The following is a 20,245-nucleotide window of genomic DNA, read 5'->3' on the forward strand; positions in this document are numbered from 1 at the left end:
TACACTGGCCTGGTTCTTGGCTCATTGTTAGCTCGAGGGGTGCGGGGGGAAGGATCCAAGGGGCATGATAGGTGTCTGAAGTAGGGCTGAATAAAAAGAATCAGTTAAACAGTGTGTTGCATCACACCTTGAGTGGGGAGGGAACTCCCTGTGTTGAGGGTGGATTCTCAATAAACCATTACAGAGATCTTGTAGCAAATGAGGTAGGCATTCATCTAAAATTGCTTCCTCTGATTGCATGCTACGATTATGTAACTCTTTCTGTGATTGAATACTGGATGTACATTGGCAAGCTGAATTATAAATCAGCTAAACCACATTTTCTTCTCTGATCCAATTGTGCATGTTATTCCTTCATTCAAGGTTGGCTATCAGCACTTGCTATCAATGGTATACTTCCTTCACTGGTTCCCGCAGGTTGATCTTTGGGTTTTTCTATTGATAGTCTACTTTAGCTGAAAACTCAGATAGCAAAAAAGAAAATTTGCTCCCTTTAGCGCAGTCCTTCAGCCTCATCTTTTTTCATATGGTTGTTGAATTGCTTGTTCTGGCAAATATAGACAGTCAATGCAATATTCCTGGGCCTTCCCCAAACCAGTCTTTGACCCCTGAAATCCTCCTTCCACATGTCTTTCCAGTTAAATTTAGGAGCTTCTAAATTTGACTATCACACAGATTGACAAATCTGCACTGACTTCCATTCGAAACTTGCGTTCAATAAAAGAAATCTGTTGTATTACATATAAGGCATTAGTACCCCGGCGAGAGACAATCAGAATGCAACAAGCACAGGCTTTTTCAGTGGACATCCCACTTATCTGGAACAACTTGCCTTTACAACTTCCACTTTCTCCTTCTTTAAAGTTTATCTGCAAAATGTAAAAACCTCCCCCCATTACCCAAGACGCACTGTTTTGCATTCAGTATTTTTTTCATGTACTATATTCTGTCATATTATCTGTTTTTATGTATTTAAACATTGTATTTTATTTATACTAATTTATTTTATAGCTCTACTATGGCTTTTGTGCAGTGCTTCACATACCTTTGATTGAGGTTTCCCTCTATTAAATACTAATGAAAAATAAAGTAACAAATAAATCATGGCACTGTGGTGCATGCTCGTTTCGACATCCCTGGCCCATACCAACCAACACACGGGGTATTCATGGTGCCGTTAGCACACTTGAACGGAGGCTGTGTTCAACTTCATCGCTTTCATGATAGGCCCTTTCTCCGTCAATCTTACCTGAACTTTGGGTCTATGCCACTAAACAACATTTTGTGAATTTTTAATGGAAATATTTTAAGAAATAATTAATCAAATATTTGGAACCTAAATATACACAACATTGAAATTATATCTCAAAATGAGTTACTCACCACAGTCCGACAAGCCCGACTTGGAGAGGAGCATTCAACCATGGGAAGCGCTGTGAAATAAACAGATACAAGCGTTACTGTTGGATAGATGCTGCCATGTACCAAAGTTGGGGTCTACAGCCCAGGGATCAGCTTTAATGGGTTTGTGGAATCGAGACAGAGGGGACTGTCCGCTAGTGCACTGCACACACACGGTGGCACAGAGCAGCCTTGCTGTGAAGGGAAGGACTAGTCCAACCATCTCTCATTGCAGGAGCTATTGTCACTCAAGGACAGATGAAAACAAACAAAAACACTGTGTTCTTTACTGCTTTCATCCTACTACTGTGAGGATTATATTAAGTTCGGGAAACACCCATCACTGCACATACTTTTACTGCGAAAACCAAAATATCGAATTTCAACATTCCAATTCCCCCCCATGTATATGTGGGGGGGGGGTCTCCCCTGAATATATATGTAATTTGCAGTAAAATATTTGCAGTGATCACATAGATACATTAAGTTCACCCCTCTGCACTGTATGCAGCCCCCCCTCCCTTGCACTTGCACGATCTGAATGTCACAAGGCCTGGTTGGACCGTTATTGTTATTATTTCCCCTGTTGCTGCCCCCCTTTTTTGTCTTGTGGGGCCTGGAAACGCCATTTGCTGTCTAGGCACCTTATACATATTCAATAGATAAATATGGAGGATCATCCGATGGTCCTGGAGAACATGCAAAAAGATAAATATGAAGGATCGCAATACAATATGTTAACCATTGGTGAGATTGTAGCTATGCTAATATTGATTAGTAGGACTTACCGGCATGATTAAAATAATAGCAGGACATATTTGTCTGTTGTATCAAAACAGTGTGCAGATATACATTATTTTGATATATTTTTGATTCGTAATTGAATAATGTTTGTCTTTCACATTTCATAAAACCTTTTGAAATGCATTACTTGCGCGTTTTATTTTTTTTCTGATTTGACTGGGGTTCATTGATTCGGCAGGACCCTTTTACGTCAACTATGTTAAAATAATAATAGTTAGATGAACTTTGTGTGTCTCTGGGCCTTCTGTGTTTATGCTGACGGGGCAGGCAAGACATTGCATTGAAATAGGAGTACGCAGAAGTAGTATCTATTTTTCAAAAGGTGAATACTTGCCTTAACCCTCAAAACTCAGACTATTTCAGTTAACCTGCTACTTGGGATCCTCTCCAGGGTTCTTCTGCACTTGAATTACAACTATTGTTGACGTTACATGTTCTAGTATCCTTGATGGTAGTATTATTTGTTAATTGTAAATGCTCTTGGTTAGTATATACGGCAGTCTATTTCCCACTCAAAACAAGTAAGAAATGCAATGTTCACTACAGACATATAGGAGGCACTGTACTTCTCTCATGAAATCACTAAAATATTTCGAATTCCTCCACCTAACCACCCAAAAACGGCTGATTGGGTGAATTACTGCCAGCTCTGCCAAAATCCCCATGGGGTCTTAAGGACTCCAATTAATGGGGCCTAACACCACCTACCACCACTTGGAATCCAGCGATAATTCTGCCACACCAGGTGGAAATCAGTTTGTTATTTCGGAAGATTTACTGCGGAAACGCCACCAAACTTGTAACAAGTCTCTATGTCTATGTGGGCGGCAGTCACGTTGTGAGGTGTGCATTTGCCCGAGTGACTCATGTCGCTGCATATAGCCGCACAGCCAGAGAAAAACACGGATATCTTGAGATGGGGCGAGGACGGTTGCGTTTTTTGCAAAAGCAGCTATTACAAATAAACACAAGGAAATCATTGGGTACTAATATTGTAAAATGGCTCTTATAAGAAATGTACAACATACATTTCTAATCATCATTTCCAGGACACATTTCAGTCATAATAAGAATGTAACACTTCTCTTACTGACCAAAGCACATTCTCTAAATGTAGAATAACCAAACAAAATGTTTTCTGATATACGGTTATCATTCCAAGAGCGACAGTCTGGAACCCTCCTATTGCACTCTTTTGAAATCCCATTTCGGGAAGGGGAAGAGGGCAAGTAGCAGCAGGGATCGCCCCAGTCAACTTTGCATAAAAGCAAAGAGAATGTATATTCTTAAGGGCTTTATCTTTCACAACTATGAGGTGCAGAGGTGCAAGCTTGAACGGCTAAGTAGGGCTCATTGTACGTTTCAAAGCATCCCCCTAATATTAATACTTCTCGTGTAACAACATTGAAGGATAGATACGGATTTGGTCAGCCTCACCATGTGCGAATCGTTAGGATGGGAGGATAAAGTGCCTGAATCATCAGTCATTTCTCCGAGGCCCAAGAGGTGTCCAAAGAGGTTGCCTTTCCCAGCAGGAACTTTGGTCAGGTCTCAGGGTGTAATGCACGTGCACATGCTCGGTTCCTAAATGCACAGCTATCCTTGCAGCAATATGTACGTAGGATTGATTGTTGTGGCCTCTTTGTATTGTTTCAAAGACATCTAGGTTATCATATGCTTTGTAGACAGCTGTAGTTGCCCGTTTGATCCTGAACCGGGTGTGCTCTTGGGGCACAGTCTCCATTACAGTCAAGTTCCATATAAATAGACAGACACGTAAGACAATATTCAGAATAAAAGGTTCATAATCTACAAAGTAAGAAGGCAGGAGGCTTACCTTCATGAAAGCTCTCTTTTCCAAAGCATTCATGATCACTGGAGGAATCGCTGGGAGTAGAAGGAAAAGATTATTCAATCCAATTACTACTATAATTCGCCACTTATGGGGACGCAAAGTGCATCACACTTTCCAAATCAGACAACAAATCTACAAAGACATGGCCACAGTTGTTATGCACATAAATGTTCTATTGTTTACAGGCCTGATGAATTGTGAAAAAGCACCCGCATGTTGGTTGATTCCCCCCAAAAGTGGCAAGAAGTGCAGACACTACCATTTATATCATAAATCCCCCAGCCATACTTTGCCATGGGCCCACCTGCCAATGATGTGCTTGGGCATGACCCTCAATCTCTGCTCCCGTCCTACCCGCACAATTACCAGGCACTGGACTTGCACCCAAGCCAGGGATAAGTCAGCTCCAGCGGCTTCACCAATCGCTTTTTGCCTTATCCAGTGTAGTGAGCAGTAATGTACGTGTCTATTAACTTTGTGGCATGCTGGATTAAGGAGTCAGACAAAGGGGTGGCATGTTTACAACAAGCTTTATTTAAATAATAATGAAAAGACCTATCTTCTATCTCTAAAGGGGTTTCCCTGCCTAACTAAAGGAGAACTAGCCTGAATGTCCCTTTGATGATAGTGTTGAGGGAGAGTACTCCCAATATGTTCTTCCCTTTCAGTCTCTTTGATACAACAACTCAGTCAAGGAAAGCCACTAGTGATACAATCTTCACAGTTGATACTTCTCTCCCAACTCTGTAGACGAGGGAAGATTACTCCAGAGGCTTCCTTTCCTTTCCTTTTAATACTCTTGACACGATTACTGAGACACTGGAGAGAACTCCAGATGTCTTCTTCCCATACGGTACTTCTGGCACAAGTACTGAGTCGAGGGAGATTACTCCTGATGCCTTCATTACATTCACTTGGAGACAATTTCTGAGACTGGGGAGATTCCTCCCGAGGCTTTCTTCCCATTCAATATTCACGATAGGGTTACTGAGATGAGGGCGATTGCTCCTGATGCCTTCTTTATGTGCGGCACTTTTGATACAGTGAGTGAGACAAGAGAGATTACTCCCAATCACGTCGCTGGTTCTTCCTGGGGTATCAGGATGATGCTTTCCTACAGAATGTTCTCTCTGCTACTCTTTCCGCTCCTGTGGGGTCCCCGCCCAGACGGTGTCCGCGCAGTTAATGGGCTGCTTGGTGCACCTCCTCAAGATCCAGATTCCAGACAGGCATGCTCTGCGTCGGCATGCAAAAGATTCCTGCAATCGGCTGTCAGCGTCCTGCCCACTGGAGCTATGCTTCTCTGATGTCGCTTCTTGCTTCCAGGTTTGAACTTCCCGAGGCTGCCAGACTTCACACCTGCTTCGCTTGCTATGCCCACTTCCTCTCTTATTGGGTCCTTTCTCCATTTTGATTTCATTCATCTGGATCCTACCCAGCAGAATGTCGCAGTCCTTGGTGTCCATTGTGTATTCATCATGCCTTCTTGGGGCAACCTCTTCCAGTACCTTCTATACTTGGCAAAGGAGTAGTTTGTATAACTCAATTAATCTTTTCTTCACAGTACTCCTGGAGAGCAGAACGTATGTCCATTATAGTCTTCTTGATCTTGATGGTATCTATATTTACAGGAAGAATGGAAGGAGTATTGCAATAGCATACAATAGTGCTTTCAAATTGTTTCTTCTGCAGTCTTTATAGATTTCATGGACTCAAGGGAATGAGGGCTAGGGAGTTCCATCACGGAACGGGAGTTCTTCTCTGCAATGAGGGGAGTCTCTCCCTGCGAGATCCTACTTTCTGCTACCCCTAGGGGGAATGTTGCTTAGCGGGCTCACCTCCCTAGCCTCACAGGGAAGGTCTCCCCGTGGGGAGAATCGATATGATCCCATGAATCATCACAACTTGCAAAGTTCTGGTAAAATTTGTGTACTGACCTACTTGATACTTGTCAGTGCATATGAATTGTGCAAAACACTGTTTTTATGTTGTCTGAAATGCAGGCCTGTGGGTAGCCACACTCTACAAAGTCAATGAAAATGACCAGCCGTGGCTCCTGGAAGTGTCCATTTTCCAAGGCATGTGGGGCTGCATATGGCCAGTCAACATGTTGCATTCTATCAGCGATGTGTTTGGAGCCGCTTAGACTGCTAGATAGGTTTAATGCTGCCATCCACTCAGTGGTTTTCTACTCTCAGAATGTAACCCTTGGGTATGCTGAGGGAAGTGAAAACAGTCAGCGCTGCTGAGCAGCAAGCCCAGTTCTTCTGTAAACCTGGGCCCACCACCGTCTCGGAACTCCGCCCCTCTGGTTAACTCTTCGATGGCTACCAGAGATAAAGTCTTGTATCGAGGAGCACCAGAATAACCATGTTCAGTTGAAAAACAATTCATGTCTTGCACAAAATGTCAGATTCCTCCTGTTTAAGAGTGCTGTAGTGATCTGTGAAATTGTACCCGCCTTTATCGGCCTTAGGAGGGTGCGGGTTGAGCCGGCCCTAGCTTGATTGAAACCTTTGAATGGTGGTTTGCGAAATGATCTTGGAAGCAAGTGGTCCAATCACTGATCAATCTTAACCAGCTTTGCTACACCTCCTATACTCTTGTATGTAACAATGCTATGGGTGTACTGGTGTAAGGACAAGCGGTCAGGAAGGGAATTCTGAATGACTTCATGGTAGCACCTAAAATACCCATCAGGTAATAAAAAAACAAACCATGGTGCCATCTAAATGAAATCAGAAATCCGTTTATGGGATGCTGAAAACACATGTAGGGTGCACTATGAACAGGTATCAGGCAAACAATAACTACATATAACATATTTGCATTGAAAACATATGATCCTATTATGATATTATGCCACGTGATATGCTTGCGCAGTCAGCCACATACATTCACATCTTGCTCCTTCCCCCCTCCCACCAAATCACTGTCAACAAGTCCAATGGGTACACAGCATGTAGATTTGGTTTGGGTGTCGGGGAGGCTGGGGCGGAGGCAAAGGGATCCAGTCCATACAAAAGGGTACATGGCTGCACCAGCATCTAGATCCGCAGAGTAGGTAGAGGCAGGACTACCCATATCACTCTTTGAGAACGCATGGCGCCCCAGCCCAGACCACTTTGGATCCTTAGCATTACTTCCTACTATTATTCGATGGCAAATTGACTACTTGTAGGTCTTAAAATCCACAACTCTTGGATGCCCAGCTGTGCTCAGTGCAGTGCAGATTATTAGTATTAGATCTGAAATATACACAACAATAAATACCACTTCATTTGCACAGCAGTAAGTATGTGTGGCAGACTCTGCCTAACAATAGTACTTGGACTTGCCTTCTTATTCTGAAAAGACTGAAAATATGTTTTGTTCTTTTTTGGAGGGATGGTTGCTACAGCTGCAGGGCATCAAATGGTACTTAAATGCGAAATTGACATAGGAGTTTCGTAAGCATCTGGCAGGTGCAACTAGATGCAGGAAGGACCTGAAAACTGAGAGGAAATGTACTCGAGATTATGATTAATTATAAAAAAGAAAATCTTGGGCCCCGTTTCTGATGCCCTTGTAACTGGCACATGCTTTCTGGGGTGTTCACTGTACAGTTTGTTGGCACAGGATATCCTAATGGATCAATAATTAAACGCATGATATAGTTTCCTTAAAAAGCAGCAATTGGCCAGTGAAGGCACAGGATACAACATGGGCCCGTGCACGATTATTAGGGCAATAAAGTGGGGTAATTGGGATTACATGCATGAAGTCAAGGGATCCAGTCTGAAAAGCGATTATGCAGCCTGACCTTCTGCGCTCTTCGGTCTCCCTCCGGAACCACAGGTTGCACTGCCAAGAACTAATGGGAACAGCTGGATGAACTTTACAGAAAAATGCCACCTGCGACAAAGCATTTGCCAAGAAGGCTTCAGGGAAATTGAAAATACAACAGTGCGCGCACCAAGATATCATTGACCGTGATCCGAAAACCAATAGCCCAGTTTATGCCTTAGGGAAAACATGTGGTGGAGAGTGTTGCTTGCGCTTCTGCGCCTGTGCAGTATCAAACTACTGTGCATTTCTGTTCTAGTTTTAGGTTTGATATAGTCCAATAAGATACCCAAATATTCTCAACAGAAGTCTGACTTGGAGTTTAAACATAAGCCAATAGTCATTTGTATTATCAGTACTGACAGTAGACCACCTCTAAGTACATGTCCGTTACCCCAGAAGAAATGATTTACTACAAAAATATTTTCATCAAACATAGGTGTCATTCACTTGTCATTCACTCCTGTTAAGCCATTAAAGTTCAAACATGTCAATACATTGTATAGATCTATACTAAAAGATCGAAAGTTAAGGGCACATTACACTTCCCAAAGGAAAATAGAAGTGGTCTTTAATATGTAAAACACAGGCTCAACTATACACATTTTGCTCGGCGAAAATTGACCAGTCTTTTTGCACATGTGAAGTTTGCTGAGCTATGGGCCAAGATTATACACTTTAAAACAAGGCAGCATTAAACCACTTTCTGTATGGGGTCGTTCAATGTTTACCACTGGATGTAAATGTGTCGAGGTGAAATTGATGCAGATTTCAGACTTAAAAATCACCCATTCCTGCAGATACTGTACTTATAAGGGTTTCACTAACATCACTTTTGTAGTAATTTCTAGAACAGTGCAAGCTCAAATTTGGCAATTATTTCTTAGTGCAGAGATCTTACGGCAAAGCGGTGCACACTTCCAAAGTAATACAAATCAGATCAACAAAATCAGATAAAAATAAAGTGGTACAATACTGGCCACAATGCATCTGTATTAATTACAGAAGCATAATCAAAGAGACATCCTGGACCTTGACGTATACAGTGGGGACATGCCCGGTTGGCCACAACAAAAAGGACATGCTGCAAATTTGCGCATACACCACACGCTTATTGAAATTAACTCTGCATTGCACACCATACAAAAATGAAGGGGTTGGGAAAAATAGTTATTTTAAAAGAGTCATTGGGTCTCATTACAAGTTTGTCAGGGCAGTAATTCCGTTATAAATTGGGTGATGCAGTAAAGCCACGGGACTGAGTGGTGTTAACAGTAAATTATTTTTTTAACACCAATTTGCTGCCAAATTCATAATGAGGACCAATGGGCCTCAAATTGGGCGATGCAGTAAAATGCAGCAGCAATACCGTATATCACCACATTGGGCAGTAAATTCGAGGATTCACCTCAAGCTCCGAGCTGGAGGTAAATCTGCCAAATTTCTGCACAATTACCGTTGGCGGAATGACTGCTGCAGTAATTCTGCTGAAATCTCCCTTTGAGTCATATTGACTCTATTAAATGCTAATTAACACTGCCATCACCACTTGTAATCCAGCGGTAATAGCACAGAGCAATTGACAATAACAGCATTACAGTTCGGTGTGTGTCTCCCTCACTAGCCCCCAGGGGTCTGTCATCCAGGTGGCCAGGACACAGCCATCGCTATTGGATCCAGTTCCTGGGGATGGACCATTGAGGGAGGATCACCTGGATGGGGGTCCTGAGGGAGTGGTAGTGGGACACCGACAGGTGAGACGCAGTCTCCCCCTTCTTATAACACCTTTTCCCCAACCTACCACGTAGGATACTCATCTGCCACCACCCCTTTTCCGACGCAGAAACGATCGCATATCATGAAGGACAACGGACTAACACCTGAGCCATTTACCTAACACTTGTGTACGAGCGCGATAGAAATAAAATATCAATCAATCAATCAACATGCCCCAACACAAAAGTCAGGCAAAGTCAGGCAAATGACCAGAACCGCACACATACCCGACAGCCCTTTCCCTTCCCCAGAGGGATAAAAGGTGGAGCACAAGAGCACGATACGAGCAAGGCAGACAAGACGAGAGCGCTAACTCAGCAAAGCAGTTTAAGAGGAGGAGAAAGACAGAGAGAACCGAGAGGGTGACAAGGAGAGAAGCGATCTTGCCCTTTCCGACCAAGGCCCGTGAAACCTCAGCAGAAGGAATCGTAAGACTGCGGAAAATAGCCAGTATGTGAGGCAGCAAATGTCAGCAGTACACAGGGTCCTCCTCCGCTGATTACCAAGCCTTTTCTCCAGAGAGAAGAAAAGCCAAGAGGTTCATCACAGCCGTTGAGTCGAGGGGAGAGCCGAAAAGAAACCTAACTGTGTTGAACGAAAGTAGCAAACGGCTAATTGAACGGTGAAAGTACAAAGAACTGTTGATACGAGAAGGGGGCAAACCAGCAAAAGAGGAGTCAAGCACCACATGGGTGCTCACTCAGAATACTGGGCGATTACCGGATTGTTGAAACTACCGTTATCAGAAGGCCTTGGGAAAGGCGAGAAAGGGTTCAAAGTGGTCATACAGGGGGTCCAGTAAAATCCTCTGTACAGTCGAAAGTCTTTGACCGACAGATGATTGTGATGCTAAGGGAAGTGAATCCCGTATCATAAGAACTAATTGAGAAAATGGGCGATTGACAACGTGAGCAACAATGACCCCATGCCGATAAACAGGGGGCAAAGCCTAAACTCCTGATATACAGTGTGTATAAAAGACATTAAGATTTGTGAATGTCGCAGATAAAATTGTGTTGAAAGCAGTCGTGAACCTGATGGAGGGAAGCCAAAGTTCGAGAAGGGTCTCTGAGCCCGGAAGAGGGGGACCCAGGGGTGAAAAGGCATCACCCATCGTACAAGCAGAAAGGAGCTTTTGTTTATTATTATGAAACACATCAGGTCCTCGGAGGCAAGAGACTTTTTGTAGAAAGGAGACTTAACCACAAAAGGTCCTGACTGCTAAGAGAGAAACTGTCTTGTGGTAGAAAAGCTGGAGCATGTGCTTTGCTCCAGAACCCTACCTTGTCCCATGCTTAAAACGTGGGGAAGGGAGACCCCGACCATCGCATCCTGATTTATTATTTGTGAACACTTCCTTCTTTCTTATGAACATTGTCCCACACTACTTTTTGCATTTAGCATAAGGATTGGCAATAGTTATTTTTAGTATAGGCCCTTTTATTTGACAAGACGCAATCAGACTGCCTTATTATTGTTTGGTGGTCGAAGCTTGTCGCATCTTAGATTTAGGTTTAGATGAGTTGTTTTTCCACCCTACCTATACAGTTTAATAAACACCCTTGAATTGTGATCATTTGTGTCTGTCTTTACTGTTGCCACTATCAGTTCCTTACAGGTGGTATCTCGGCAGATTTACTGCCAAGATACCACTGCACTCGTAATGAGCCCCATTGTTTCCAAAAGTTAGGTGAAGTTAAAAATACTGGGAAAAAACTTTGCTAGGATAGCAGTGGAACAGGGATTAGGCAAAACAAGTCACAACTCTACCTTAACTATCCCTCCATCTTAATGAATCGTTGACTTTTATGTTTTGATTTTCTTTCTCTATATTTTCAATAAGGGTTTGCACGTACAACATAGTATGACAGTGCCATGATATAGAGTCTCTGAATAACCCTCTGTTGCATCCTCTACTCCCACTGCCCCACTCTCCAAATGAGGAAAGAGCCATGACCACTTTCTCGATGCATTCAGTATTTGACCCAACTCTTGTTCCATGTGTATCTTCGCATTGGTACAGGACAAGATTTGAGCCTTCATGAGACGTGGTTAACGTTTTTGATATATTTATTGCAAGTGACCAGGCAATTTGTGATCATAAAGAAGATTGATAAAGCAACGGAATCCCTTTTGAAGATCAGAGATCTCGGGGGTGTTTTGCGATACCATACTTGGAACACATGGCAACAGCACCCACACCCAAATCCTTGGTTAACTTTCAAACACCCTCCTTCTTTCTGAAATAGTCCTTCTCAATTCGCTCTTTCCTTTGTAGTATTGGGTCATAGTCAAATGTAAAAGGAAATAAAATTGCTGTACTTGAAGGGATGAACACCAGTCCCATGACCAGTGGCACATTCTCTTTGTTATCAAGTTTGGCACATTCAGGTATTTTAAAATAATAATTTATGCCTGCAAAAACAGTTGTAGGAATGTCAATGCTTGGATTACTTACTAGTAATCTTGGTTATTCGTTGTGCTACCTGAACAACAACAACGACTTTCCATCGCCCATTGTGTAGCACCAGTGGCATACGTAAATAGGTTTGCACTTCGCACATCTTTTTTTTCTGTAGAAAACAATTTTATTGAAGCAGCCACGTCTAGTGCATCCTGCAACCAAGTGCTCAATGTTTAAGTTACCCTTTTGGGACTCTTGAGAAGGTGCATGTTTATTCAAAGTCAGAATTCTCTGACTATGCTGTACTGATTCTCAATGTTTTTCTGTGAATAAAATATTTAATTTCAGAAAAGCCTTAGCAATGTTAGCATAGAATCTTTCTCATATTTTAGCCGCATCGCAAGGCTGTTGAAGTGTCTAAAATTAAGTCGGTCTGAGAAATGAATGATGTTTAAAAAACAAACGTAAACCGGTCAATAAACCATTGGTTTTCTTCATTTTTGTTTAGGTATTTTTGTGATGTTTTGTACAGCGCCATTGCAGGACTGCATGTGTAAATGTTTATTAGTACCCGCAGGGTGGGGGGGGTGGCAGCCTCTCAGCCAATGAGGAGGGTCAGAAAGGGAGCATTACCAGTGGTAATGCCCCCGCTCCGAGCAGCCTTACAGCTGTAGGCTGCCATCTTCGCCCGCCGGGGAATGAGGTAAGTGGTGTCCCACTTACCCTTTCTCCTTCCTCCTCCCCCATCCACAGAATTCCCTCCCGGCCCCCATCCTCACTTACCTTTACTGAAGTCCATTTCGGGAGCGTACGTGCTGGGAACACTTCTGTCCCCAGCGCGTTCTCTCCCGATCTGCGACAGGCTGTCATGGAAAGGAAGAAGGAACTACGTGTAGTCCCTTCTTCCTTTCCATTTCCATGGTGGCCATTTTATGTTTACTTTTTTAATGGGCGCGATGGAAAGAGAGAAGGGATTACATGTAGTCCCTTCTCCCGTTTGCATGGCGCTATTTTTTGGTTTACTTTTTTCTATTTTTTTTCAATGGCCACCATGGAAAGGGAAAACAGACTTCGTTTTCCCTTCCGTAGTGGGCATTTTTTAAAACTTTTTTTTGTCTGTTCCGAAACGCTGCAGAGTTTTGGAACAGAAAAAAAAATACTTTTATTACCCCGGTTTTATGGGCTTTGCTCAGGCCTGTAACAATGGGCACAGGGGTATTACCTGACTCGGTAATGTCCCGACGGCTCTGGGCTTATTGCTTACATATATGTTTATGCTTGAGCGCAAGCACAAGACTTACAAATATTGAGGTTTCCATCTACTGTGGTATCTACATTTCTGCAACGTCTTTTCTTTCCATTTGTCAAGATCCCCATAGAAACGCCTTCAATATAAACTGGGCTGAGTCCCGAAACGCTAGTAAATCCGGGAAGCAATCCTGCACCCCTCACAGACGATTTAGTTCCCCGAGCAAAAGATCCTCTGCCATATCACTGCCCCTTTTAAAGTCTTATTCTGACCTGGGACATATGGGGTCTTTCGGGTTTCAGCCTTTTACCCCCTGCTCTTTAGAATGTATATTTGCCCCATTTTGGCCATCATCAGAAGCTGTGATCTAGTTTTATACATTTACGCCAACAACACCCATTTCTTATATTGTTACTGCCCTGCATGCTACTAAAGGCTCTAAAGATGTCTCTGGTCATTTACTGTCCTGCCCCTTGGAAATGAATCACTGGAGGACCGCCAACTTTTTCAAATTAAATCTTGCCAAAACAGAGCCTATGGGGTGCAACCTTGTGGCCTCTTGAACGGATGTCTGCTCAACACCAGCTAAGCAGGTGAGAAATCTAGGAGGGATTTTTGGGAATGATTTGTCACTCTCTGTCACTGATCGGCATCTGTACAGTTTTAATGTTTGGCACCTCCAAACATTAAAACTGGTACTCACAAACCTAGCACAAGAACAAAGGGTGTTGTCGTTAGTGACCCTTAAGATCAGCGAATACCTTGAGAATGAACATGGGTAGTGTGATGAATCCGATGATGTCATCACTCCTTTCCCAGAGGTAGCCTCTCCTCGAGTGGCCAGGGGACGGCAGCCGCTACCTGATCCTGACCCTTGTGGTGGCTATTTGAGGGAGAACCACATGGGGGTGGAGTGACATCATTGGATGAGACATGGTATCCCCATTCCCTTTTAGGGACACCCCTTCAGTAACTCAGGCCCCCCTGCCCCCCATGTCATATCGTGGCAGTAACCCTCAATATTCTCCAACACTTGCTCATATAACTTGCTCATATAACTTTTAAACATCATGTAAACACAACAGTAACAAAGACTGACATGAGGAAGAGAGCAACCGGAATGACGATTGACCAGCTAGACCACAGTGAGCGGTCTCGCTGTTGGTGAAATCCGATTGGCTCCAAAGGGCTCCCTTCAGTAACGCAGGAGTTCAAAGATGGAGCTGTGGAGAGGTGCAGAGAATCGAGCCTCAAGCTATTAGTACCAACAGAGTCTTTTAAAGCCACGAGATTTGCAAGGGATGTCCTCAGCAGCAATCCTATATAGTGAGTCCATACGGAACAGAGACTTTCTAGTACCAGCCCATGCAAAAGTCTCTGGTGGAGCGTTTTTGGACAAAAACACTCCAATGGGTCTGAGCACATGCTACGGAAATCTAAATCCCACTCACGTCTGAGGAATCTTCAGTGAGGCTGTGATGACACCACCTGCTAAGCTCCACTGCACTTAGCGCTGGTCATTGGGCCGGCTCTTGCCGGATTCCGAGATCCGGCACCAGATGTGTAGCCGGATCTCGGGATCAGGCCAGAGTCAGCCCCCAAACCCATGCTCTGCGCTGGATTAAAAAAAAAAAAAAAAAAAAAAGGTGAGCGCCCGCGACACCAGGGTGCGGAGCAGCTGCTTGCCGAGCCGGCGATGGAATCTGCCATGTACTCTTTGTGCACACAGCTCTGCTCTCACAGGGCAGATTAGATCTCTGAGCCCCCACATTGGTGGGCTCGGAATCTAATCTGCCCCAAGGTGCAAGCGGACTGTGCACATTGCACAAAGCATTTTTGTTATTTTGTGCTCTACGCTTTATTTTTCATTGTGCACCCGTTTCCTTTGTCTCTCTGGTGTTTGTTCTTAGTTGGTTATACTTATTTGTATAACCAACTAAGAACAAACACCAGAGAGACACGGAGCCAGCACACATTCAAATCTGACCTCTATAAAATGCAGCACATCAGATACGTTATATATTATGCGATGTGCTGCATTTTTTAGAGGCCAGATTTTAATGTGTGCTGACTCAGGTGACCCTGTGTAATTTGTCTTGTCTTGGTTCGTGCACGGGGTAAAAGTGTGGTTTGTGAGTGATGCTGTGGGCAAATGTTATGTGTCTGCAAACTGGCTGCCAGGGTTGGACCTCGGCATAAAATTGTCTCGGCTCCAATGCAAAAGTGGCCCACAGTTGCACATGGCCATTCTTTCCTTTTGTGCCTGAATGTTTGATATTGCTGTTTTAAACTATTATTTTGGACATTTCCTTTGATCGGAGGTTAACTGCCAGCTCCGTCCCCTCTAAGCCCCACCTCCTCAGACACCGCCTCCCCCCCCCATCGCAAACTCCACACCCATCCCAGCCCTTGTGGGATCCCCCACCAACTTTTTTCCATTTCCACCACTGACTGCACTACTGCCCAAGGCTAAAGCCAAAATAACAGGTACAAGTGGAATGCTCAGGAACAACCAATCATGGAGGAGCGGTGGGTTAGAGAGAAAAAAGGTGCCCATTGCATACCTGCTACACACTGCTCGAAATCCATGTGAGCCCAAGTATCGAAGAGTCGTGCGTAACACTGTAGCCTGTTCTGGTAAAAACAAAAGCCAAGCCTGGCGCACTGGAGAGAGAAGTGTGGGCTTGCCTCAGAAGTGCATAGGATAGCCCGGTGGCCGGCGCCATTTGAAGCCAAGCAAAGGACCGAAAAAACAAAGTCAAATGGCCAGACGAACAAGAACAAATAAAAAAAAAACGAAATTATGTAAGTTATGTAAATTAGGATGCACCTAAATCTCGCCGTAGATTCTCAAGGGGTGTTCAAACATTTCAAGTGAAGTGAAGGGACACAGCTGTGACAACCACTGTGAGATTCGGGTTGTGGGTGCTTCACACAGGCCTCCACTACTCTATGTTTTGGAAGAAACGCGTCATTCCATGGACTCAGCACTAGCACGCCTTACAAAATATTTTTATGACGCTACTAACAATTTTCATAACCTGTCCCCTGAAAGACATAATGGGCCTTATTACGTCTGTGCCGGTCCGGTAACAACGGTGCCGCACCGTTGTTACAGGACCGGCACAGTACGAGTCTGCGGGCGGGTGCCGTCCCGCCTGCCAGGGGCTGACCGGGTGGGCAGAACGGCACCTGCCTGCAGAGTTTCACGGAAGCACCGGCATTAACGCTGCCGGTGCTTCCGTGGTCCCCATTCCCATTGAGTCCAATGGGAATGGGGGCTTACAATTACTAGCACCTGACTTCCCGGAACGCCGGGATTGTAATCCCCCGGTGTTTCCGGCAAGCCAGACGCCAGTAGATATTGCAAGTCCGGCGGCAACCTGCCGGTTTTACCGGCACAGTTACCGCCGGACTTGTAATGAGGTCCATTTGTGTTGATATGTGTTTGATTACACTACAAAATAATTCCGAAATAATTATTTTAAAAGAAGATGTAAGGGCAAACAAAAAGGAGAACATTAAACAAAACACCTATTGATCTGCAACTTTCTTCAGCTACAGTAAAAAAGGGCTGTACTACAAATAGCACATGTGTCAAAACTCAATTCCTCTCATAAGGAGGCACGTGTGCCCCTGCCATGCACCTGGGCCCATGTCTGGAAGGTAACTCTTAGTTCGGTTCCTCCCTAAAATATCTAAAAGCCACAGGCTGGCAAAACGAATCACTAATTAGAAGCATGGGTTTGCATGAGCTATTGACGGCATTTAGTACACGGAAAGCATGGCAAGAAGTAAATCACCTGTACACCATGCTGTATTTGTTAGGTACCCCTAACATCCTAGGAGATCTCAAATCATAATTGGGATTTACTTTAAAAAAATATTGAGGCCCTGTGAAGAAATACAATGGCCAAACAAGGCTGCCAAACAACACAAACGAAAAGAATGAACAAAACGAGTTGCAATGCAAAGTGGCAAATACCAAAGCGTGCAGCTGCTGCTGACTCACTTTACCTCTCCCCTAAACCTCCTCACGCTTCCTCCGGTTTCCAGGCACATGAAACATGATTTTTAACCTCTCTGCTGATCAGGTTTCAGCGATTATCAGAGCGTCTTGGAATATTCAACACGCGATGATTCAGAGACGATTTCAAAGCCAAGACCAGCATTACCCTGCACAGGACGTACCCCGCTGCCTATCATTTTACCCCAGTGCTTTAAACTCTGAAGTGTAAACATGTTGGTGGTCGTCATCGTGTTTGTTTCTAAGGCGGGAAAGAGGAAGTGCAGGTGGGGACAGGAGAGACGAGGACGCTTTGAAGCACTGCTGCTGCTCGTGCACAGTTCAGAAGCATTAATTGCACAGCACCAACATTTCCAACTTGCGGCAGGTTCAGAGCACAGTACTAATAACAACTTAGTAAGTCTAATTAGAAGTCCCCAATGAAATAACCAACTACCAGAGGGAATTCAAAAGGGGATGGGTAATAACAGACAAAGGCTTAAGAAACCCTCCCCAAACCACAGTGTACAAAAGGGTTGGGGAACAAGCAGTCCCTGAGAGGACCCTGCTGCAAGCAGATGTGCTGAACACCACTCCCTTGATAAAAGGGGAGAGTGGGGGAGCTGGCAGATGCAGAAAAGCAGCGTTCTGGAGAAACTAAGAAAACCACTGCCTGGAAGTAGGCAGCCCATTTCCTGAAACTTTGAAAATAAATCCTGGGAGCTGCTAAGAACTGGAAGCACCGAGGAGGTGGGCTTGCATGAAGGGGTACAGCCGTACCTCCCAGCATCCACAGGGACCCGGCAAGCCATCATCTAACGTATCCCATGAGCCACCCCCGAGAAATTAAGGAAGTGTCATATGACGGTGACATAATATAGACTTAAAAGGACACCAAATGTGGTGGTGAGGAGGGGGGGGGGGGTTACCTATCAAACAGTTGTAAAGCTTGAGAAAGCAAAGTTCCAAGGAGAACCTGTTGTAAATCCTTAGAAAATCAAGTACCAGGGTTGACCTGTTGTGAAGCCTAAAAAAAGGCAATGTCCAGAGCGGATCTTTAATGAATCCTGAAAAAGCAACGGTCTTGGGAGGGAATTGGGAGGACCCGTTATGGATCTTGAGGAAACCGAACATCCACTGACAGCCTGTTGTGAATAACAAGGGAGCCCAATTCTAAGCTACCATCTGGAAACTAGGAAATGACCAATTGCGAACCAGACCAATCCAAGGTCTCAGGAGACATGGTAAATTACAATAAACATATTCTGGCTGGGCGGACCACAAATCCTGAAATATACACGATCTAGGAAAGCCCGTCTGTGAATTGTTAAATCCTAAATGCTAGGAGAAGCCTACAAGAAAAGGTTGCCAGGCCCTGAAGCAGCCAATGAGGGAGAAACTGTGAAACTGCATAGCTGGGAGAGGTCCTAAACTCTAGTCGCGAAACAGAGGGAAGTAACATCTTAAGTGGGAGTAGCTCCTGAAGGAGTCTTCCCAGGAAGGAATAAGTTACTCACCTGTAGCTCTCATCTTTCATAGATTAACATGCTTGTTTGAATATTCCTGATTGTCACGCTGGGAATCCTCAGTAACATTGAAAAGCAGTGTACATTTAAATTTGAAAAGGGCTGTCACGTTTGTGCTCTTTAAGAGTCATTTTGGGTCATACTGCCCCATAGCCAATAGATGGGTGTGCCCCCTCTAGCTCCTCACCTGGAGGCCATCTTCCGATTTGGAAGGTGCACGTGAACATGGCAATATGAGCCAGAAGAGCCATAAGCTGGGTAGCATGTGAACCTATGAAAGATACCAATGCTGGAGAACAGAAGTCAAAAGGTAAGTAATGTATTCCTTCTCCAGCACTGGATCTTTCAAAGATTCACATGCTGTTCGAATTACAAAGCAGTCCTTGCAAGAAACAAAGGCGAAGGCAAGGCTTACCTGGAAAAAACACTCAGCTCACCCAAACTAATTGTGCAGCACTGCTTGGCCGACCCTGGACTCCTACGTGGAAGTTCTGTCAAAACAGTAAAACCCCGTAATGGTTTGCACCAAACTCCATGTGCATGCCTGCAGAAATCCTCCAGAGGAACAACATAGATAACCGCTGTCGTAGCCGCAACAGACCTCGTAGGGTGAGCTCTAGGCCGGCTGGGAAGGAACCTGTTGGCCAGCTGATGACAGTACGAAATGCATGTGGCCAGCAAATGGGGAAATGGAGGGCTTGGAAATACATTTGCCCATGGCAGTAGGACTAAACGGCACATATAGCTGAGAAGATTTGCAGAATAGTTGGGGTGAGCGGCATATAACTTCAAAGCTTGCCTAACATCCAAGGAATGTAAGGAGAGTTCACAGCCGGGGTAGAGGGAGAACCAAAGAAAATAGGCAGGAGATGGAACATTGGGCATGAAAGTAGGATTAGTGCGAAGAACCACCTTGGACTTACGAAATACTAGGCAGGGAGGCTTGCACGAAAAAGCTTTGATTTCCCCCACTGTCCTTGCAGAGGTGATAGCAACCAATAAGGCAGTCTTCCAGAACAAGAACTTTATAATGGACTTGTGAAGGGGCTGGAAGGGAAGACACATAGGGCCTCATTACACGGACGGCGGTAAGGGTTTACCGGTAAGGGCACTGGTACCGGTAAACCCTTACCGCCTTACTACGAGGTCCCTTTGCGGGTTGGTACTTTAATGCCTGCTGTTTAGCAGGCGTTAAAAACCAACCCGCAAAGGGACCAGGGTGCTAATTACGATACCGCAATTTGCGGCACCGTAATTAGCGCCTTCCCCATTCCCATAGAGCCCTAGGGGGCAAAAATGGGAATGGGGAAGGGCAATGGGGGAAGGGGGAATTACCGCCCCGCCAACCTTGGAATAGGGAGGTAATTCCCCTTTCCTCCAAGGCAGTACCGGTATTTTA

The 20,245-nt window shown here is 44.5% G+C and overlaps 1 protein-coding gene across 5 annotated transcripts in view; it reads right to left on the reverse strand.

Annotated features, from left to right (window-relative positions):
• Positions 1-20,245, reverse strand: part of SFXN3 (sideroflexin 3) — a 163,408-nt gene that overhangs the window by 14,531 nt on the left and 128,632 nt on the right. For all 5 annotated transcript variants that reach the window (XM_069611651.1, XM_069611650.1, XM_069611653.1 and 2 more), the window contains 2 exons: positions 4,043-4,092; positions 1,384-1,433 (listed from right to left, as the gene is read on the reverse strand). In XM_069611651.1, the coding sequence (XP_069467752.1) occupies positions 1,384-1,433; positions 4,043-4,092 (100 nt within the window). The remainder of the gene's footprint in view (positions 1-1,383; positions 1,434-4,042; positions 4,093-20,245) is intronic.

This window comes from Ambystoma mexicanum, chromosome 8, assembly GCF_040938575.1.
Source record: "Ambystoma mexicanum isolate Mex_15411 chromosome 8, UKY_AmexF1_1, whole genome shotgun sequence".
Lineage (NCBI taxonomy): Eukaryota > Metazoa > Chordata > Amphibia > Caudata > Ambystomatidae > Ambystoma > Ambystoma mexicanum.